The sequence below is a fragment of the Corythoichthys intestinalis genome, chromosome 22 (genome assembly GCF_030265065.1).
Source record: "Corythoichthys intestinalis isolate RoL2023-P3 chromosome 22, ASM3026506v1, whole genome shotgun sequence".
Taxonomy (NCBI): domain Eukaryota; kingdom Metazoa; phylum Chordata; class Actinopteri; order Syngnathiformes; family Syngnathidae; genus Corythoichthys; species Corythoichthys intestinalis.
The window spans coordinates 178914-202510 of record NC_080416.1 but is presented as its reverse complement, the minus strand read 5'-3'; the positions used below and the strand labels follow the sequence as shown (position 1 = coordinate 202510).

The 23597-nt window shown below is 42.6% G+C and overlaps 1 protein-coding gene across 2 annotated transcripts; it reads left to right on the top strand.

The window, feature by feature from the left end:
- The first annotated feature begins 1829 nt into the window (after positions 1-1829).
- top2b (DNA topoisomerase II beta) lies at positions 1830-22852 on the top strand. Of its 2 annotated transcripts, none has more exons than XM_057827197.1 (36): positions 1830-2512; positions 3377-3541; positions 3736-3826; positions 3933-3996; positions 4070-4215; positions 4512-4609; positions 4845-5057; positions 5394-5567; positions 5858-5959; positions 6016-6153; positions 6221-6359; positions 6631-6788; positions 6932-7057; positions 7124-7234; positions 7757-7862; positions 7933-8042; positions 8591-8683; positions 8862-8976; positions 9752-9873; positions 10107-10255; positions 10393-10624; positions 11250-11384; positions 11800-12000; positions 12064-12259; positions 12346-12437; positions 12571-12726; positions 12902-12985; positions 13801-13995; positions 16540-16666; positions 16821-16979; positions 17436-17640; positions 17792-17862; positions 20434-20514; positions 20800-20913; positions 21789-21877; positions 22271-22852. In XM_057827197.1, exons 1-36 carry the CDS (start codon positions 2498-2500, stop codon positions 22406-22408), a joined length of 4710 nt encoding a protein of 1569 aa, XP_057683180.1. In that variant the 5' UTR covers positions 1830-2497; the 3' UTR covers positions 22409-22852. The 2 variants fall into 2 exon arrangements, with proteins under 2 accessions (XP_057683180.1, XP_057683179.1); XM_057827196.1 differs by having other exon boundaries at positions 22268-22852.
- The last annotated feature ends 745 nt before the right edge of the window (positions 22853-23597 follow it).

Here is a 23597-nt window from a genome sequence, read left to right as displayed (position 1 = left end):
TCTGAATGGAACGTGATAAGGTTTCATTAACATAAGTGAATTTTCTCCTATTGAAATGCCCGCTAAAACAAAAGGACAGCTTATTGTTTCCGTCATCGTGGAAGCATTGAAGAGGATGTGGGACGGTCGGCGCTGGCGAGACAATCAAATCCCACCGAAGCAGATGGGAAATACTTGACGTGAAGGACAGATGGCTTTCTCAGGTGGGATCAACCTGTACCTGTACAGCCCCCACAGAAAGGACAAATCTTGACTGTTGGTCCAGTCTGTGGAGATGACATAAGGTCCTTTGCATTCCCAAAAGAGCCCCTTTGAAGACATGCTCCTCACTGTCAATTCAGAATTTTATTGTTGACATGGATGAGGGAACCCTAAAGTGAACACAAAAAAAAAAAACAGCCAAACCTAAAGTGAACAAAAAAAAAAAAAACAGCCACGTGGCATGCCTGACACTTACCCAATCAAAAGAAGCGGGTCTTGAGAGGAAATACAATATATATAAACGAGACCATAATGTGATTGACACAAGACAAAGGTCAATATACTAGAGGCACAATGAATTACATGCAACAGCATCCACATCTCAGACAACACTCCCTCGCGACTAACTAGTAGGAGTTGCACAAATGTAAGTAAACACTGCCCTCTAGTGACCGTGGAAATGCCATCCAACCAGTTACAAATGTTTGAAAGCATAGAATAATAATAAGTGAACCGTGAGTCCCGGGGCTAGTTTGGAAATTCAAAGATTTAAGTAAGTTCTTATAAATAAATGGAAAACATGTATTGCTTGATTGTTATTATTTTGATCAGGGATGTGCCGATATTGACTTTTTCCCCCCCTTCCGATTCAAATTGACCCCCCACCCCCCAAGATATGTTTTGCCGCTACCGATCTGATACTTATGTATATATTTTTAGAGCAGTAAAAATAATGCAAAAAGTCTTTTTAAAAAAAATTTTTTTAAGCCGAACTCCTCTGGCACCTCAAGAATATTACTCGATGCTCTGTTACTCTCATTCATTTCTAAGTTGCAGTAGTCTCACTAGTGGTTTGATTTACAGCGGCCAAAAAGCACCACGGTACTGAAAGCACGCGACTACCGAATCGGATCCAATCTCGTGGCCAAATCCGATATCGTCCGACGCTCAAATAATAGCCTTATCGGTTGCCGATACCGATATTGCATTTCTGACATCCCTAAAATTTGGATTCAACCAGGGAAATACAATTTTTCTGTAAACGAATACCACATGCGTAAACAAATAGCTAGATTTACACTTTTGCACTAGCAGCCTCAAAATGTAGGGAATTGGGTTAAACGAGTAGTGTATTCGCATTAAGATATCCGGCGTCCTCCGCAGATGTTACAAATGTCCACATGCAGGACTCGTCGTGTGCGAATCGGCGCTATTAATATACTCGACCGGAACGGAAGTCGCTTGATACCCGGCGGAACCGCCCAACTAGGAAACCCGTTGCTCGTTGCTCGTTGCTCTTACTTGACGCCGATTGGTAGTATTCCTTGCAGATGGCGGAACCGGGTGGTCAATGCTCCAATAGATATCACGTAGCTACATATAAAACTAGATGCGCTATTGCGCTGCGAGCTAACCGGGACGGCCGTAATCACCCGTCGGCCATTTTGCGTCAGCACCTGTGCATTTTGAAACGCTATACAGTATAAATAGCAGATTTTCCAATTCATTTTATCAAACGTAAGAGACGCACTGCCAGTTTAGCGTCTAGCCCGTCTTTTGTTCCAAATCAGCTGGGAGAAGCTCCGGCACTCCGTGACCCTGACAAGGATAAGCGGTGTTGAAAATAGGTGGATGCTAAGAGATGCAGTCAATGTTTCAAATATAAGCTTTTTTTAATCAAGCAGCCTGAATCATTGAAACGTGAATCCCGTTTGTTATTTATAAATCAAAGGTTTGTGTAATCCGTCAAGAGTTCGTCGACTTGAGTGGAGAAAATCAAGCCATTTTAAAGTAGAAGCCGCCAGAGATGTCTACTGTTTTAAGATGGCCGCCGGCGACCAACGCCGCAGACTACGACTCTCCGCGTCTAGTTCTGTATAGGGCATATCAATGAATGCTACATTTAGCAAATAATCGTTTACATGTTTGCGAGTTGGATTTAGTAAATATACTGTTCGGACATTTTAGTTAGTAAATCGTCGTTTCATGTTTTTCTACCTACTTTTATTATCCGACCCGCAATCGTATATGTATTCTTCTTGTATATTATTGACACAAGAGTGTCCCGGTAGCATCTTTGTTGGAAATTTAGGCCTTGAGCGGCTATTACTGTTGTTGTAACAATAGCCGTAATACCATTTTGGAAGTTTTACAAGTTTTTTTTAAAGGATAGAATTAATACCGTGGGAGTCCAGTGGGCTCCGATGATTTTTAACTGCTGAGGCGTGTGTTGTAATATCGGTGTAATTGAAAACAGTTTACGGGCGGCGTCATCGGTCACAAAGGAAGCAGTGGAATGGATACTTGGATGGTAAATAAACATGATTATGTTCTCATTATTATTAGCATTATTATAAGAACCTACATCGTGGTGCATGGAGGCCCTTAATTATCGTTTGTACCAGCTTCATTTTTAAATGACTGAAAATATCATTTACACATTGCACTGACAAGTATAAGATTAAGATATTTTTTTTTTTTTTTTTTTCAAATACACAACTCTAACCATCCGTTTTTTTCTACTTAATTTTGAGGGTAAAGGCTTCAAACATGCAAACAACCAGGTCGACGTACATACGCTTTATAATCATTGATTGTACAAGGTATTTTTCGGGATTGGGGGGCACATCCCATTTAACGAGTGAAGGTAAAAGCTCTTTCATTTGTCATCATTTATTCATAAGAAACATTGGTTACATTTTATATTCATTTTCATCACCAAACAGGAGTATTTTACTTGCATCGACGATGAATATTGATCATGAATGCTATGTTGAATAATAAGAAAAATCTTATGTCAGTGAGAGAGCTTACTACACGTCACCAGAGTTCATAATAAACTCTTGATCCATATGACTGCTCACAAACCAAATTTCTGCAAAAGTTTTCATGGAGTCTGCAAAAATCCACATCTTATATGAAGTCTGGTTTATACAGATTTTCCCCCCTGCCCACGGTTGCTTATTGTACGCCAGTTGACGTCTTTAGGCAAGCTCTGTAACAAATTTTTAGTTGTGAACTATATAGGCGAGATGGCTCATTCCTCCATATACTGTACTTATGGTAGGTATTTCATAGAGCCCCTTTTCTTGTCATTTTTTGTTAAGACACGGGAGAATGATTCCTCGCATTCGTCGGTTTTGCCGGTTTGAACATTGGTCCGTTTTTTGTCCAGGAGGCAGCAAACGGTAGGGGTGTTTCTGTCAATATGGAAGGAGCTAAGAAAGAGAAGTCCAGTTCCAAGCTGTCTGTGGAGAGAGTATACCAAAAGAAGACTCAACTTGAGCACATTCTTCTTCGACCTGACACATACATTGGCTCAGTGGAGCCCATTACACAGGTGAGTCAAATTCAGACTCTGCGTTAATCCTTCACGTACAACTGTACAAGATCCGCCCGCGCGGAAGAATAAAAAAACGATATCCATATCGATGCATCAGCGGTGCCTTCTTTTCAAAGACTGCCTTTCATATTTTGGACTCACGAAAGTGTCAGTTTATTGTTACAGTGACTTTACCGTTCTTTCCCTTTCAGGTCATGTGGGTTTTTGATGAAGAAGTCGGAATGAACCAGAGGGAAATTACCTATGTACCTGGCCTCTACAAAATATTTGATGAGATTCTCGGTGAGTCTAAATGTTGATTTGATCAGTAGTAGTAGAAGTAGTAGGTTTTTTTTTTTTTTTCTATCTCCAATCAAATTTGCTCTCTTTTGAAATTCTTCCTATGCAGTCAACGCAGCAGATAACAAACAGAGGGACAAAAACATGAATGCCATTAAGATCAACGTTGATCCGTACGTACGCTGTCATATGCGAATATAGTATAGTTTTGATTTGATAGAAAACAGTTTTCTTTTCTGCCACCAGTGAGTCCAACACTATTTCCGTGTGGAACAATGGTAAAGGAATACCCGTGGTGGAGCACAAAGATGAGAAAATGTATGTCCCGGCTCTCATTTTTGGTCACTTGCTCACCTCCAGCAACTATGACGATGAAGAGAAAAAGGTCACGGGTGAGTGGATGCCGAGCCGGGGCAAATATCGATCATTTGTTCGGCTCGGTGACCGTAAATGTCAATTATGGCTCACTGAAATAGGATCTTATTTCCATATCTGCGTAAACGGCAGCTGTCACCGATCAAAACAAACTGATCAGGATAGGGGATTGAGAACAATTTTGTTATCACGTCAAAAGAAAAAAGAAAATACTGTAGTAACACACTCGGGAGCTTAAGGTTCAGCCAAACATTGCGGATTTCCTAATGCCAATGGTTTTATCGGATGTATTTTTCCATGTGTTTGGCGCCAGGTGGGAGGAATGGCTACGGTGCCAAGCTTTGCAATATTTTCAGTACCAAATTCACTGTGGAAACTGCCTGCAAGGAGTACAGACACAGTTTCAAACAGGTGGGAAAAGATCCTCTCTTCCTATATAGTGGTGTCAAAGCGCTTTCAGTGCCTTGACCGTGACGGTGGAATGGCGCTGCGTCCATTCCGCTCCCATTATTCGGAAGGAAACCCGTATGAACCGAAGCGTACACTTGTACCGTTCCTTTTCTCGCGGTCCGGTCAGGGTAGCCGTGGGTCGGGAGAAGCGGGAAGTATTGTTATTTGAAAAAGCCCTCCTGCATTCTTCACTCAGACGTGGCAGTACAACATGAGCAAGACTTCGGAGCCCAAGATCAAGTTCTTTGACGGAGATGATTTTACCTGTGTGACTTTCCAACCGGACCTGTCCAAGTTTAAGATGGAAAAATTGGACAGGGATACGGTGGCTCTTCTTACGCGGAGAGCGTACGACGTGGCCGGCTCCTGCAAAGGCGTCAAAGTCACGCTGAACGGGAAAAAGTTACCGGTAAGTCAAATTCAAACGGACCTGCAATTTTTGGCCTCAAATGTCAGGACCAAATCAATATGCTTGAAATTGAATTTGTACTTCAAAAAAAAAAAAGTCTGGATCCGTTGTGCTTTTCAAATATATAAAAAAATATATGTGTTGAAGAATTGCCCCGGCTTTTCTCATATTTAGTTTCATCTCGCCATCCTTGGTGGAAAGGCCTAGTTTCGGCGAGAGTGTCCGCCGGAAAAACGTATTGGTCTTTGCTCGATGACGGACGTGTTGAATCGTTTGAGCGTGCGAGGTGGCATTTGATTGGATGAGTATTGAAATGGATCAACGATGTCTTTCAAGGTGAACGGCTTCCGCAGCTACGTGGATCTGTATGTGAAAGACAAACTGGACGAGACAGGCGTGGTCCTCAAGGTGCTCCACGAGACGGTAAATGAGCGGTGGGAGGTATGCCTCACAATGAGCGAGAAAGGATTTCAACAAATCAGCTTTGTCAACAGCATCGCAACCACCAAGGTATGTATAGCGACGCTCGCCCTTTACGCTACGGGCCGTGTCCGTAGTCATTCTTTACAGCGGATGCTTGAAATCGCTGGACGGGAGAAAAATCTCATTGCGCGTTCTTCACCTCAACGTTTGACCACAATTGGATCACATTTTCAAACAACTTGAACACAATTGCTTTCACTCCGTTGACTCCATGACTGCCCTGACATTCTAGGGTTTATGACCACACCTTTTCATTCAATATTGAATGAGGTTGGAAAATCTTATTTTGCAGAAACTTTTTCAACCTTTTCTTCCAGGGCGGAAGGCACGTTGACTATGTGGTGGATCAAATTGTGTCCAAACTTATTGAAGTGGTGAAGAAAAAGAACAAGGCGGGAGTGTCCGTCAAACCTTTCCAGGTACGACGTCATTTTAACATGGGCGTTCGCCATCCTAACCGATATTTGCGCCGCAGGTGAAGAACCACGTTTGGGTTTTTGTCAACGCGCTGATCGAAAATCCCAGCTTTGATTCCCAGACGAAAGAAAACATGACCCTCCAGACAAAAAGTTTTGGTTCCAAATGCCTTCTGTCTGAAAAGTTCATCAAGGCTGTAAGTTTGTTCATTCCTTCCTTCCTTTCCACCCCCGTGACCGTTGTTCAATCTCCGTCATCCGCAGGCGACCAATTGCGGGATCGTTGAGAGTATACTCAACTGGGTGAAGTTTAAAGCGCAGACGCAGCTCAATAAAAAGTGTTCCACCGTGAAGCACAGCAAGATTAAAGGCATTCCCAAGCTAGACGACGCCAACGACGCCGGTGGGTTCCGACCGCACAAAGTCCCATATCGAGTACCTTTACGTGGACACGCGCCGGTCCGTTTTCGAGCATCTCGTGACCTCTGCCATCTTGTTGGTGGATACGTATCGTGTCGGGAAATGATCGAGTCGGTCTCTTTTTGTCAAACCAAAGTAGGGTGATATCTCCCTGCAGTCTTGGCGGAATGTTTATATTATGCCTCACATGAGTGCTATTTTTAAAAAGGAAACCGGACAAAAAGTTCTTGTTGACAGTATTTTCTTTTGTCAAGGCGGCAAACACTCTTCGGAATGCACTCTCATCCTCACCGAGGGAGATTCGGCCAAATCTCTGGCCGTGTCCGGGCTCGGAGTCATCGGGCGCGATCGCTACGGCGTGTTTCCGCTGAGAGGAAAGATCCTAAATGTTCGAGAAGCCACCCACAAGCAGGTACGCTTCCATCGATTTCCCCTTCGACAAGTACTGTGCCGTGAAAATGATTCACAATCACGCAGGTACCAATGAATTGATACTGATGCGATTTCATATTATTGATTAAAAGGAATGTCCTCTTTCTTTTTTTTTTTTTCCAGATTATGGAAAACGCTGAAATCAATAACATCATCAAAATCGTCGGACTCCAATACAAGAAGAGTTATGACGACGCGGAGTCCCTGAGGAGTCTGCGCTATGGCAAGATCATGATCATGACAGATCAGGTGGATGCCGGGCAAATTTCCAGCGCCGTTTCCATTTGCTCATGTCATTGTCGTCCTGTTTTCTAGGATCAAGATGGGTCCCACATAAAAGGTCTGCTCATCAACTTCTTTCATCACAATTGGCCATCCTTGTTGAAACACACATTCCTAGAGGAATTCATCACGCCCATCGTCAAAGTAAGGCTTACAACATCTTCCGTCCTTGTATTTGTTTTGGAAAATAGGCTCGCCGTCATCGCGCATTTTAGGCCCAAATCATCAACCCATACAAAGTACCGTCAAACTAAAAATGTCTGTATGTTTCCGCTATTAGTCACGTAACACAACTGTTAGACCAAATAGCCACGCCAATCATTCATCTTTTATTCGGAATGCCGTGTTTTGGCTAGTAGCAGCACATAAAACACTTTCTTGAAATGAAAATGTGGCATTTTGTGTATTTATCCTCAGCGATAGACAGCCTGACCTGCCCATCTTGTGGGTTTTTTTCAGCTTAGCTCCCTAAAAGGGTGTACAGGACACCAGGCTTTTTCAAATAAAAGAAACACTGCAGTTAATAGTTGACTGTTATGAAAGACCCTCGGTTGTATATTTTTTTAACGCTATCTCCCGTAAATCAGCAATTAGTCTGAAGCCAATGATCGTTTCGAAAATGAAAAAGCTAAAAGAAGGTCTGTTGTTGTTTCCGTGGCTGTACAGGTGACCAAGAACAAGCAAGAGCTGGCCTTTTACAGCATTCCGGAGTTTGACGAGTGGAAGAAACGGACAGAAAACTATAAAAGCTGGCATGTAAAGTACTACAAAGGTATGCTCTTTCGGCATCGATTGAGCACGTGTCCCGATTCGTCCGTTATAATGACTACGGTTTGGGTTAGGTTTGGGCACAAGTACAAGTAAAGAGGCGAAAGAATATTTTGCCGAAATGGAGAAGCATCGCATTACATTCCGATACAACGGTGCCGAGGACGACGCCGCCATCACTCTGGTGAGTTGCCGCTTCCCCCTTTTGGAAATCCCGTTCTTCTCGCCGGTCGAGGTCGCGTCGCTCGTCGTGAAGAAAATAAAGAGCGGCGCGGTGCGGCTTGACCTCAGTTTATATATTTTTCTTTGCACAAAATGTTTTTCTCTCCATGTTAAATGATATGCTCTGAAATGAATATTTGATTCTAGTCATTCAGTATTAAAATACATTGCTAATAACGATTGTTATTCCATGTGCTTATATCACTCAAATATGCACCTCATAAATTAAAATCATTTTCCTCATACCAAAAAGAACTAAAGGACAGGAAGCCTTCCAGCTTTACCTTGTTGTTCTTCAGAGAGTGTCATGGGCTTGTAACTAAAACATTGACCTGGAACAAAATAGACATTTAACAAGTCGTGTCTGACCTGGAACAGGAGAGCCTTAGTATCAGTCAACCCTCTTTTAGTTCCAGTGAGAGAAAATTTGGTCAAAAATCAGCTGTGCCACCTCACGCTAACGTGTCGTAGTTGAGCGAGACCCGTGTTCCTTGTTTTTGATGGACTCAGGCCTTCAGTAAGAAGAAAACGGACGACAGGAAGGAATGGCTGACCAACTTCATGGAGGACAGACGGCAAAGACGAATTCACGGTCTCCCGGAGGTCAGTGATCGTCAATTGAAGTTTTCAGGGGTTTTTTGTCTACAAAACAACAGAGAGCACGGGAACCTTTTGAATTGATTTTTTTTGTTTTTTTTTTGTTAGAACTTTTCAAACAAAGTAACGATGCATTTGTCAATCCCCTCCTAGCTTTTTACAATGATTACTCTTTTCATTTCAGCAATACCTGTATGGAACACAAGCCAGACATCTGTCCTACAATGACTTTATCAACAAGGAACTGATTCTCTTCTCCAACTCTGACAACGAGAGATCCATTCCATCGTTGGTCGACGGTTGGTATACTGTCGTGTACAGTATATCTCTACCTCGAGTCATTTCGTATACAGTACAGTCCATTATTTGACATTTTCGCACATCGCGACTAAACAAATCTGGCCCTCGTCAATCACGGCTACGTTATAAACCGGGATGCCCGAGCGTCGTCGGCGAAGGCCGTACGCGCGGGGCGTGTCGTATTCCACACTCGGTCACAAGCGACACGGTATTCAACTGTATGTTCGAGTTTTCCATCAAAATAACACCGTTCCAAAAACTGTCAACAATGCACCGGGTCGACAGCGAGCGCGACAGAAGGCGTTCGGAAGTCGCGCGTCAAGATTCCAATTCGTTCCGCTTCTTCCCAATGTACATGCACATTGAAGGCTGAACGATTTCTCCTCTTCTCAACGGAATTTGCGGTAGGAGAAGCCATGAAATGAGCTCTAAATTAGCCTTGTTTCCAGTGTACTACATCCATTAAGACTAGTTGTCTTTTTGTTGCGCAGAGGGCCACAGTTTTGATTTCCTAGCGACAATAAATCCTCCTTTCCCTAATCTCAAGGTGTGCTGGGTAGACACTCAATTCAATCCAAAAGTCAAACGCATCTCAAATTGTCTTGACGAAGGCTCGAATCTCCTCAAAGCTGTGTGCGCTGAGGTTAGCTTATACGGTAATATGCGAAATTGGATCATCATGAGCATTGAGATATGTTGAGTCATTCGCAGACTTGTTGTCATTGACTCCACTCACTCGTCTCATCTCCGCTTTGTTTGTGATTTTTTCTTCAGGCTTGAAGCCCGGCCAGCGAAAAGTGCTTTTCACTTGCTTAAAGAGGAACGATAAGAGGGAGGTGAAAGTGGCACAGCTGGCCGGTTCGGTAGCAGAGATGTCGGCTTACCATCACGGGGAGGTACATATACAACTGCGTGTCAATCATCGCATTGCAATCTATTCTTCCGTCTAAACACAGTTACAATGGATTAGAAGTCTGAATTGCTATCAGAACAAAGAAGAACTATATTGTCTCTTCATTGACCCCAATTTGCCCGTTTCAAAAAAAAGATCTCCTTTTTACTATATTTTGAGAAAATGTTATACTTGGGAAATGACGGTAGCTCTCGTATTCACCACTTTTCTTTTTAGCAAGCGCTCATGATGACCATCGTCAACTTGGCTCAAAACTTTGTGGGCAGTAACAACGTGAACATCCTGCAGCCGCTGGGTCAGTTTGGCACTCGCATCAACGGCGGCAAAGACGCCGCCAGCCCTCGTTACATCTTCACCATGCTTAGGTAAAGGCCATATCAACCATTCATTCTTTCAAGCCACAATATTCCTCCAAAAAGTCAGCAAATGTACTACTTTTTCTTGAAATGCGGTGGTAGTTTTTTGTTGATGAAATGTCCAATTTGACCGACGATTCCTACAGTCCTCTGGCCAAGCTGTTATTTCCAGCCGTGGACTCCAACCTGCTCAAGTTCCTTTACGACGACAACCAGAAGGTGGAGCCCGAGTGGTACATTCCCATCATTCCGATGGTGCTGGTCAACGGCGCGGAGGGAATCGGAACAGGTTGGGCGTGTAAGATTCCCAACTACGACCCCCGAGAGATCGTCAATAACATCAGCCGGATGCTAAACCATCAAGAGCCCCTGGCAATGGTAAACTCGCTAGCTATCTAGCAGGTTTATGATTGTATTGTGAAAAAAACGATTCCACATAGGGCCGCAGTGGGCGCAGGATTTCGTTCCAACAAAACGAGACACAAATCTGGTGTCGTACAAGTGTAATCAGCTGATTGCAGTCAGGCGCTGCTTGTTTTAGAAGAAACCTCATTGGTTAAACTGTCTGTGCTCGATGGGTTGGGACAAAAATCAGGACCCACACTACAGCGGCCCTCGAGGACCGGTTTGGAGACCCCTGGCTCAGGCAAAAGGTTCAATATCTCAGGCAGGCCAACGGACATATTGCTTTTTAGCGGTCGGAGTACAAATAGGGCAATACGACGGACACGGTATGTCCGTCGTATTAGCAGATGTGGAGAAGCGGCAGCGCTAAAAACAGGGTAGAAAATGATGAAAGTCAAAGAAAAAGTCTGAGCCAAATTTATCCGCGTCCACTGAAAGCACAATGGTGATTGACCTCTCCCAGCTCTCTGCGTGCTTTAAAGTGCAGGAAATCCAGCGTAGGCTTTACAGTATTTTGTCACCTAGGAAATCGCTTTTTTACAATCTGGGTGTTTGAATGTCTGGCAGATGGATTGATCTATGACTTGTTTCCTTATAGCTTCCCAGGTATAAAAACTTCAAAGGAGTCATTCACGAACTTGGTCCAAACCAGTACCTGGTCAGCGGAGAGTTGTCCGTCCTTGACAAAAACACCATCGAGATCACGGAACTCCCCGTACGAACGTGGACGCAGGTATATTTCAGCTCCTTCTCTGTAGACAAAATTGTCTATAGTCAGAAGAACTCTGATATTTGATGGGAAGAAAGGGAGAGAAAAACATTTTTTCCCCTATTATTATTTTACTTAAGGCACTTGGACAGTGGACACGAAGCAAACCACACTTGTCAATGAATGTGTGTCTCCATGCATCTATTGATACTTTGTGTCTTAAAAAGCACTGTGCCAAAAGTAGAAATTGCAAAAGAATGACTCCAGACACATACTGACATGCTCTTTGACCATGCGGCGCTCCGATACAGCTGCGGTGACATGTGACAGAGAAAGTCTCTTCCTTTTGGAAACAATATTATTAAAGCAATACCGGTACTAGCATGAGCGCAAAACACAACAAACAACAGCTGCGCTTCTGCCAATTTGTCACGCGCAGGCTTATAAAGAGTCCGTGTTGGAGCCGATGCTGCAGGGCTCCGACAAAACGCCGTCGCTCATCAACGATTATAAGGAGTATCACACAGATTCCACCGTTAAGTTTGTGGTTCGTATGTCTGAAGAGAAACTGGTCCAGGCTGAGGCAGCCGGCCTCCACAAAGTCTTCAAGCTCCAGTCCAGCCTCACCTGCAACTCCATGGTAAAGCGGATTCCGCTTGAAGTGGGCGCACAGTGCCGCCAATGACGGATGTTTTTCTTTTAGGTGCTCTTCGACCACATGGGTTGTCTAAAACGATACGATTCCGTCCAAGACATTCTCAGAGAGTTTTTCGAGCTGCGTCTGCACTACTACAAACTTCGAAAGGACTGGTTAATCGGTAGCCTCGGAGCTGAAGCGGCCAAGCTTTCTAATCAGGCCCGTTTTGTCCTGGAGAAGATCGAAGGAAAAATTTCCATCGGTAAAAGAGTCCGATAGGTCTCCTTCGTTTTGAACAACGGTCTTCAGATCTCACGTCTTATTCATTTGAAACCATTTTCCAAACAGAGAACAAAGCCAAGCGTGAGCTCATCCGCATGTTGGTCCAGAAAGGCTACGAGTCTGACCCCGTAGCTGCCTGGAGCAAAGCCCAAGAAAAGGTAACTATCAAATAATCCTTTTACGATACCGCGTCGGCATTTGACCTCTTTTAGTTCGTGCTGTCGTAACCGCGAGCTGACTCCCAGAAAACTCAGGACTTTCCCAAAAGTCAGCATTAATTGTCTCCCGCAGGCCCAAGAAGGAGACGAGCATGACGGAAATGAAAGCGACAGCTCGTCGCACTCCGGTACTTCGGCGGGCCCAAATTTTAATTACATCCTCAACATGCCTCTGTGGTGCTTGACTAAAGAGAAGGTGGAGGAGCTCCTGAAACAACGTGACCAAAAGGTTTGCCTTCTTTTTCTTATAGTTGTGGGTACATTGCCAAAAAAAAGAATTCCTTAGCCAATCACTTTATGCCGGCCATGGCCTGCCCGTTATGTCAATCGCGATCGAACGGTCGATCGTAACTCTAGTGTGTGAGTAACATAACTTTATTTATTTCTAAAATCATTTTGTCCAGACCGGAGAGCTTCGGAATCTCCAGGAGAAATCTTCCGAGGATCTGTGGAAGGAGGACTTGGCAGTTTTCATTGAAGAGTTAGACGTAAGTGTTTTGACTTGTTATGATTTAGCTCTTCAGTGGACAAACGCTTACTTTGTCCTACAGTGTCGTGAGACAGTTTTGCGTACTCGTCACGCACAAAGGTCTCGGTTCATCCGTCCAATTTTAATATTGCACAGAGAGAATAAGAAATACACTTTCCAAGTGCTCGTTTTCTTCATCAATGGGGGGGAAAATGACAAACCTATTATCATACTTATTCAATCAAAAAGTAACTGTGACGATCCACCTAAAAAAAACAAAAAAAACAGGCATGCACAAGCCGACCTTTGAAATGAATAAAACCTTTTAGCATTTGGCAAGAAAGAAGGAATAAGCCAATAACAGCATCTGTTTAAAAGCAATACGTTCGTCTCAAATGAAAACATATGACAAGAATAGGTTTTCTTCAAATTAGAGCAGCCGTTTAAAAGCCAGTCCCCAACACGGACCCACCCGATTTTTCACTGAGTGAATTATGGATTCTCAGACAAAAACTGTGTTTTGAAAATTTGCAATCCCACCCCCCATTGAAAATGTACCACTATGTCGGCACCAAACGCCGTTGCCAGGGCACCCGGTTTAAGCCCAATCAAGCCGAAGAATTTTCCATGCGGGCTTTGCTCAGCATCCCTGCAAACAAAGGGAAAGTATTCTATTCAAACCGTTTCCAAAGAAAAGATAAAGAAAACATTTGATCAAATTGTCAGGCGACTAGGCCAAACCTAACCCGAGGAAAAAGTTACGGCGGAACTGCGGTTGAAAATTGTGGTATCTGGTATTGGCAAATCATTCCTTTTTTGCTCTATTTTCTTTAGAAATTTGAGGCACTTGAACGAGAAGAGCAAAATGTAGGCAAAGTTATCAAACTCGTCAAGGGTAAAGTGGGTAAACCCAAAGCAAAGAAGATGAATCTAGAAGAGACCATGCCGTCGCCGTTCGGCCGAAGGGTGGATCCTCCGTCTCAGCCGCTCAAAGTTGACGTCAACAAGAAACTGGCCAAGAAGAAGAAGGTAAGTACAATGTCGTTATTAAACAAAGTTTATACCGGCATGTGCCGGTATAAACTTTGTTTATGAGATTCTGACTGTATGATAAGCTTAAGCAAAAATTTTGCAGTAAAACTATTGCGATTACAGCTCTAAAATGTTTTATTTTAAGATGTCTGGATTTTTTAAAAAAAAGAAGCTTTTTTTCCACATAGGACAGGATTTTTATTTTTCAAAACAACATTTGAAGCAAAGTTAAGTATAATGAAATATTCTAAATAAAATTCAAATAAATGAAGTCTTTCAGGTGGGAAAGTATAAAGCGACGTGTGGTCACATAAATGCAAAATCATATGGGCCTCCTCTGGCAGCCATCCTCCGCAAATATGTTTTACATGTCGGTTGGTGCGCTCCCTCTCAGCCGCGGCCGTCTGTAACTTTTGTGTAGCCAAAGTATTCCCATACCGACAACTTTGTTTTCTTTGTTGGGGGAAAAGCTCAGGTGTTTGACCTCCTCCAGCCATCGTGTAGCATAGCTGACTCACTGAGCAACAACCGGAGGGGGAGAGGTAAGCCCTGCAGCTGCAAGCGACGGATTTCCACCTTTGCGACATAAAAAATATCGTAGCAACGGTATGATGGAAAGTTTTTGTGGTTTTGAAACCGTGACGTTTTCATGCCACGGTGTACCTTGAAACCGGTAACCGGCACATGTCTACAGTGATCCCTCGTTTTTCGCGGTAGTTGGGGACCAGAACCTGCCGCGATAAGTGAAAAACCGCAATGTAGCCCCCCCCCCCCCATGTATTTATTCAGATCTATCATTGGAAAGAGATACATAAAAGACATGTTTTTTTTTTTTTTACCTTTTTCCCCAAAATACACAGTGATTCAAAAAGAATATGCCAAAACCATTGTGGTATATTTATTTAACTAGCTGGATACAAGTATTGTACATAACTGCAAGTTTTTATTTCATGCTTTACATGTGCTCAATGTGACCACCACCAGCGGCACGGACAACATCAAGCCGACAGGACTTTTCATTTGTTAGAATTACTACTTGTTAAAAGGAATTTTAATTCTTATTTAAGTTTTTCTTAAATTAGTAATTATGGAATAACTAATTGATAATTCAGTCTATTTCAATGATTTTAAAATGAATACATCTGTGATGATTTTGGAACGTTGTTTTTGAATCACCCTGTATAACCAAAAAAAAAAAGTATATATACTGTATATTTTAAATCATGGTTTTTAAGCACTTTAAATATAATAACTATCCTTTTTTTAAACACGTTACTGTCCCCCAGAATTATTTTTAAACAAGAAAAAAAGTAGACCTCCAATCCATTTAAAAAAAGTTTAAAAAAAAAAAAAAAATGCTTGTCTTTATTTAAAACTTCATTGAGTGTCCACTCAAATCCGCTCCAGCTGCTCTCCTACACCCAATGACTTGCCACAGTAGCTGTTTAACAAGTTAAATGATGATTGACCCATGCGGCACTTTGAAGCTCAAGTCTCTGGCAAGATCAAAGCTAAACCGTCTGTCAATCATCATTTACTTTAATAGGCAATGCAAGTTCACTCTCTGACCAACAAAGAGCCGGGAAAGGGAAGGAGGGAGCGAGCGTGAGACTGCACGATCGGCTCGGGATAGCTCATCTGTACTTTTTTTTTTTTTAATTGGAAAAAAAAAATCCGCATTGGACTGAGGGCACGAGGTTTGAAGCACGAAGTAGTGAGGGTAGTCTTTATTTTTTAGTGTCCCGTGCGCATGAGACCGCTTGACCGCGCCAGACTTAATCCGTGGCGCCAAAACGACCCCGAACAACTTGCTGTTCACGTCACCTCAAAATAAGTCATGTGGTGACTTTTTTTTCCGTTCATGTGACTTCATCTCCTAACGTGACACCAAAGGCAGTTACGTGGCCAAAGTCAAAAACAGCTTCCGGTCCACGTCATTTCAAAATAAGCAATTTTAATCTCGTCTGTCATATTACAATTTGAATCTGCTAGCATAACAACTTTATTCTCCAATGTGGTGACATTTCTCTCTCAAGATGAGGGGGGAAAAAAGATACAAACTCCAAACACAAAGGGCGGGAACCACGACTGAACCCTCAATCTCGTAACTGCCTTGCAGCCCAGACATGAATGCAGTATCTTTAAAAAGCTCTTTATACTGTACTGTAAAAAGTCCATGCAATTTTCTCCAGTTTCCAAAGGTTATTGATCATGATGCTCATTGAACCTGTTAGTTTTCTATGACCGAGCGCTTGAGATGGTATAACAAAAGGGCTTGATTTCTTTATCAATCAACTGCTCCTGTAAACAATTTGTTACATGAAATGTTTACTTATTGAGGGCATTTGGCACTAAAACAAATTGCCCGTACCTAAATCAGTCTGAATCTCTATTTTCCCACGCATTTTGTTACTCCAGGGTTTGGGTAAAGCTATTTAAGAGCATTTTTGGGAGCTGCCGCCCGCAAAAATGCACTCCTCTCCTTTGTCCGCTTTCCAAAATAATACGGAACCGAGTTGATTTGAAGCGAATTTGTTTCAGGCCGACTCAGACCCGGTTGTGAAGTTGGAGGGCGACGACGACGACTTGGGCCGAGATACGGCGATCGGCCAAAATCCCGCCGTCAAATCCAAGACTCCGCGTGTCAAGAAGGAAAAGAAAGAACCGGGTTTGAAATTTTCCTTGACCATTTGGTTTTTGCCTCCAGTAATGGTGTACCGTACGCTTCTAGAAACGATTTGAAGATGAGACCGTGGACTAAAACGGTTTGAAATGGAAACACCTCATAAAGTGAACCAAAAAACGCTTTTTTGTTGAGACAGGACTTCCTAGAGCGAGAAAGACAGCGGGACCCAAAGGAACTCCTGTAAAGAAGGTGAAAAAACGAAATCCCTGGTCTGAAGACGACTCCAATTCAGACAGCGATCTGGAGGACAATCAACCTATCGTCCCCAGAGAGACCAAGTCTACGAGAACCTCGGGTACGCTTCAATTTTCAGCATTGAGTCGCCATCTGTTGAAATTTTTCCCATACCTCCGATGCCTTCTTTTCATGACAAATGTGAAAAGAAGGCGCTTCATTCATTACGTTATAGGAAGTCGCGATTGCGTGCGATTCGGTCCGACGATGACCGTCGACCGGCAGGAGAGAAATGACGCCTCCGTCGAGACGGGTCCGTGACGAGTGACCGACCGCCGGGCGGGTTACGTTTCCGGCCGTGCGGCCCGTACCGAATATTTGTAGAAAGCCACGATATTGTGAGCGACGACGCTCAAATGCAGCTAGAAGAGTTGTACCGATCGATCGGCCTGCCGGCAGCATTGGCTATCATCGAGCCGAGTTTTGAGTTTCCCGGTGGTCGGGTGCAAAACCCTGTCCAAAATGGCTCCTCCGTGTGCGAGACTGAAAAGCCATGCTCATTCTTTCTTTCTTTCAGCATCCAGGCCAAAATACACGTTTGACTTCTCAGAGGAGGAAGACGAGGGGGATAAGGAGGATAACGAAGATGACGAAACGGCGGCCGCTTCTCCCGGAGCGGGGATTAAAGATTCGCCCGAAATGAAAGAGGACAACAGTGAGCGCGACGAAGACGACTTGGATGACGACTTTGACTCGTACTCCGCCCACGACCAAAAAACCACGTGAGACAGTTTTGTAAACGTACCTACGTCATCCCATGGTACATGTCCGAAATTGATCAAGTGTCTTTAAAAGAAGCTTTCAAAATGGTGCCGCGCTACATATTATGCAGGCTATTCCTCTCAACAGATTGTTGTCTTGTTTTGTTTTCAGCTCAGGGCCTGCGGCTAAAAAGAACGAGACGTCTTCAAAATCCTTCTTCTCGGAAAAGAGCAACGACAGCGGTAACGTTCTTCTTCTCATCATAGAAATGACATATGATTGACTGTTGTCGCCGTCCATTATTTTGGACATGAAAGCATACGCGGAGGCAGGCGGGGCGGCCAAAGGTTTTGTCGATAAAAGCAATAAACAATGCTGATGAGTGCTGAATGATTACTTTTCCTACAGATCATGTGACTAGCAGCTTTGCTTTGCTTAGCCAAAACGACACCTGAGGAGGCAAGACGGATATTCAGAATTTCTTTAAACCTAAGCTTACATTTTGCGGAAAACACTCAGGTGACTTGAAGTTCCGCTCTGAGACCCCATATTTAGCCAACTTTCAAAATTGTCCGTTATGCATGTGTGATACATCCCCGCAAAGCTTTAAATCTCAATTTTCTAGGGGAAAAAAATAATTTTTGAACAGGAGGGCATTTTAAAAAAAAAAAAAAAAAATTACATTTTTAAACAGCAAAACCCTATCCGGAGCAGAATTACAGACGCCATGACTTTAACGAGATGTTACCGCGTACTTACCTTGTCTCGATCCAAAAACTCCACGTAGCATGTATCACTGAGTGTCAAGACACAGCTGTGAATGGCCACAGCTGGATTTTTGGAGGATTTTATGCGTGAAACATGCTCATATAACAAGGGTCGCGATGCAGAAATCGCAGACAACAAGGAGTGGTTGAGATTTTCTTTTTCATATATATTTACCCTTTTAAAATTTATTTTCAATTTTTCTTTGCTTGGGTCGATTATTTCTCATCTAAAATATTGGGGAAATTGCGAGGGTAATGAAAAAAATACAATTAAGCGATAGTTACGGGGTAGATATCCGTGGCTTTTTTTACAGACGCCAGTTTTTTTATTGCGACGTCATGTGTTTAAAAGTTTGAAATATGCGAGGGAATCATTTTTTAAAGTTGTTTTATTTTTTCAAACTAAATATTAGACATCAATTAATGATTCAAAGCTAAAAATGACAAACATTTCGAATAATAAATACGATTACTTACCTTCTTTTGATGACTAGGTTGAAACAAAAGCAGTTCAGCGACGTCTGTAAACAGGCGTTTACAGGGTAAAACGGACAAATTAAAAAGAGTTTGCGGGCTTATTGCGCCATAAATCTGCTATGGCAGCATATAGACATATTGTTCTATCAAACACAACAGTTCTTTTGGCTTAAAATACAGCAGTTTTTTTTTTAAAGAGGGCCACAAGAGCAGAAACTGCTTTTTCAGCCTTGTCTGTGTTTTCTGCCATATATATGCAGTAAATCAGTGCCTTTTTCGTCAACGATGACTATAAAGAAAATATTTCGTCAACGAACAATTTTTTAATGACAACGACGAGACGATAACGAACTCAAAATGTGTTTTGGGAGACTAAAACATAACAAGACTAATGCCAGTTTTCGTCTGACGCAACGAGAACGAGACGAAAATGCGCAACACTTTCCGTCACGTGTTCACAACGTGTGACATTTTACGTGTAGTTAGCCTGCATCGTAGCAGTGTCTGGTTGTGTCACTCACGTGACACGCTGCTGCTCTCCTTTCTACAGGTTAAAGGTCAGGGTCAGGTCAAGGTAAGATTTGTTTTCTTATCTCGGGCAGAGAGAATATACAATGTTATTTTAGCCTTTAAAGGTCTGTGCTAAGTGATCAGCACACACTACATGGAACTTGTAGCATTAGCGTTAGCCTGAAGCTTACGCCAATGCTACGCTAACGGAGAGCATCCTCTTAAACTCTCGGACAACTTTTTTTATATACAATTTGTGGCATCCAGGTGGGTATAATTAATTGAAAATAATGTACTGTTTTCTTGCTGAGTGTGTATTTTCACCAAGTTGGCGTTGTCCTTGTAGTGTAGACGCTACAATATGTGCTCGTCTGTCAACGTTCATTCGAAATAGTTGGAAATCTTTATTTATTTATTTTTGGAGTGATTTTTTAAAAAATTTGTTTTACAGATAAAAACATTTTTAGTGAACGTCGACCAAAATTAGACAAAACTAGTCTCGAGTGTTTGTCAACAAAAACTAGATAAAGACACGCATTTTGAGATGACTGAAATATGACTAAGACTTAAAAGTATTATCACCCAAATGACTAAGACGAAAATTAAACGGGATGCCATAAACAACACTGATATAAATGTATAAATATCTTGTAAGTTCATTTTTATTTTTTGGGTCATCGACATGTCCCCCCCCCCCCTCCCCACCACCACCACCACCACCACAAAGGTCAAACTCGGCCTATGGATTCAAGTTGTAATATTACGAGAACACCTGGTATACGTAGTAATAAGACGGGGGGAAAAAACGAGAATACATTCATACATGGTATCAGAGGAGAACAAACTTTTGACTTCTCCGTCGCTGGACGACACTTGTAGCACAAGTACAGATATGTTTTGTATGTCTGCTACAGGGAAAAAAGGCGCATTCATTATGAACACTCTGGTAGCGTTTAGTGCCATATCTAGCCTTCTCCCAATACTAGCACTCTTAAAACATTTTAGCTATACTTATTCCAAAATACAATTAAGTATAGACATGCCTTGATATGCTTTTAGGGTCCAAGTCTGACAGTGACTACGATGCCGTCACCTTTTCGAGCAGCTCTGCATTTGATGTTTCATCAAAGGGAAAGAAAGGTAACGCATTTCCTTTTTTAAACTATTACGGCGTGACGTGAACACAAGTAGTACGGTAATTGTCTCCGACACCGTTGACTTGCTCGGCGCGCTGATCCGCCACTAAGATGGTGGCCTTTTGACTGTGGGGAAATCGCTATTTATTGTATGAACACTCCATAAAATCAAAACATTTTGCATTTTCATCCACGTTAACCGCTTTTGTGACCGCTTTTGCTGGGCAGCTTCAGCTTGACCTTTGCCAGACTGACAATTCAAGAACAGCTAAATCTGCTGTATGTCTAGGGTCTAAGAAAGCATCGGACGCGGTTCCAAGACCTAGGAAGCCGGCCGCGTCCAAAGCAAAGAAAGCCGATAAATCCGCCGCGGACTCGGATTCGGACACGGGATTCAAGAAAGGTAAAGTCCTGATACAGGGATTCCGCTGTTCAATTCCTACAACACCACTAATTTGACTTTTTGAAGGAACACACATGACCCATGTAAATCACGCTGACAAATATTTCTGAACAGTAAACTCGAGCAGGCATGAATTGCGTGAGTCGAACAGTGTAACTTCAAAACAAAGTACGGGTAGTCCCCGGGTCGGGAACAAGTTCCATTCCTACGCCTGCGACGTCACCCGAATTTCTGCATAAGTCGGAATGAACCCTTCAAGTACCCCTAAATTTCAAAATAACTGTCCAAAACATGTATCTTATTGAAGTAAAAAATAAGATGGTGTACTTACCATCAATGCTAATGGATGGTACACTGAGTATGCTGGGTTGTTAACAAGTGGAGACACAAGAGTTTTTGTTTCACTGACGTTTAAACAACAGACACGACGTAGACACTTAGGCCTGCGAGTGAACAAACAGGTATGTCGTTGTGACTTATGAAGCTTGTTTAGAGCTTGATTTCAGCAACTTATGCTGCATCGGATTCTACTTCCTTAGTAAAAACAGAAAGCGACTTGATTGGGTCTGCGCTCACTCTAATAAAACTTTACTATTTGATTTGAACTTGTAAACACATAATCAGTATAGTCCCAAGAATGACGACAGGAAAACAAAATGCATTACATGCTCAAAAAGATTCAGTCATGTCAATTTTTTAACAACAGCTCTTCAAGTACTTGCAGGGAAACTAGTCAGTTGTTACATTGAGAAAGATACAGAGCTCAAACACACACTCCACACTGTTACACGGCCCCAAAAAAAACTCACAGGGACTCCTTGTAAGTTGAAAGTATCAGTCTTTGACAATAAAAGCAGCATTTTGGTGGTTTACAGCTAAAGGCCGTGGAAGAAAGAGAAAGACATCCGACTCTGAGGAGGATTTCTATAGTCCAGTGAAGAAAGCTGCAAAACCGCCAGGCAGGGTGAGTATCCCGACCGCTAAATATGCTGGTGAATCGATTGGGGTTTAGATTGGGCTGAATGTTCAGGTTGCCCGCAACCTTTTGAGGTTGAGCTCGTGGGCACGCGGCAGAGACCGAGCGGTCTTCTCGCGCGTGGATTTACCATCATAACTGCCGTATTCTTACATAAGAGTGTCCCTATGTGCACATGAGGAGAGACGCCGCTTGTCTTTTTCTGCACTGTGTTTTTTGAACAATGACAAACTCCTCGACTGACACTTTTAACCACACGGCGAGAATAAAGCAGCAGTTGTATTTTTGCCAAATGTAGGTTTTCTCAGATGAACAAGGTGTAAGTTTACCAATGAACCGTTTCGTTGTCCTTTTTTTCCCCTTTCTTTCGGTCGGCAGCAGAAGTCTCAGAATCCTCCGTCGGAGGACGAGAACGACAGCAACAGCGAGGGGACCGCCAACGCTCCTTTCCGGCCGGGACGCGCAAAGAAAGACGTCAAGTATTTTGCCGAGTCGGACAACGATGACATGTTTGACTAAGTCCACATCGACAACGTTGGCTCCCGTTTGATGGAATTCCGCTACGCTCCACAGATTTTGTACATCTCTTTCTCTCTCTTTTTTTTTTTTTTTTTTTTTTAAATGGTATTGTTTTACATTTTGGATGTGTAGTTTTTTTTTTTATGTGATTGAAATGTTCCGTATTTGTCAATGGCAGCTTTTAGGAGTATAGAAAAAAGCTTTTGTTAAATGTAACTCTGTCCAAGTTAAGAGTAAACAATGAAACGTGTCCGTCACCTTTGCTCATTTCGGACGATTCCATTGAAAATTTGATGACTCGGCCAAAACAGCTGTTACACAGAAAATATTCTGCGAGCAAACTTAGTATGAGTAGATGCAGGTTCCTTGTCTTGACTGTGTAACCAAAAGCATTAAGAATATTTGAACAACCACATTTCCATTAAAGCATACTGTATGAATGAATTTGAGTCCGCTCAAAACATAATCATCCAATCCTAAAAGTCGGCCAATGCCACTTTTTGGATTGACATGATGTCACTTTAGCAATAAAATGTTGAAGCACCTGCAAGGCTATTGGCTTCCTTCCGCCATCAATAACCAAAATGCAGACGATCATAATCTTCTCGCCACCCATCCGCAATGTCCGTTCACTTTTCATTTCAACTTGCATCAATCTCTGACAGCGACCGCTAATCGACAAACACGTATTTATTTACTTTTATAATGAATACAGATACGGTCCATTATGAATGAGCTTGTTTATAGAAACAAAAATACAGTAGCTAGAAAGAATTCCATTTTCCGTGGCGTTTATCGGCGAAATGCCAAGATTCCACAGAAAGGCGTCCCCCGCTATTGACTTTTTTTCTTCTTTTGTGGTTTTAATGGAAAAAAATGACATCGGATTGGAAAAGGTAAACATCTTATCTTGAACAGAAGGTTGACATTTGGGCTGGGCTTATTTTTTCTGGTCTGAGTCAGTGATGAGACGACCCTGTTAACGCTCTCTTCTGAAAGGGTTATTTGTCTCTCTGTACAAGCCATTTGCGGTTGAAATCGTCCGGGCGGGATGACCGATATTAACCCATCCAATCCCTTTTATCCTGCTTGAGTGCAATGGGTCTACGTTTGGAAATAAACTCATTCCTGTACGCTAGGTGGCGATATCCACAAGAGATACGTCAGTAAAAGAAAAGAAAGAAACAGT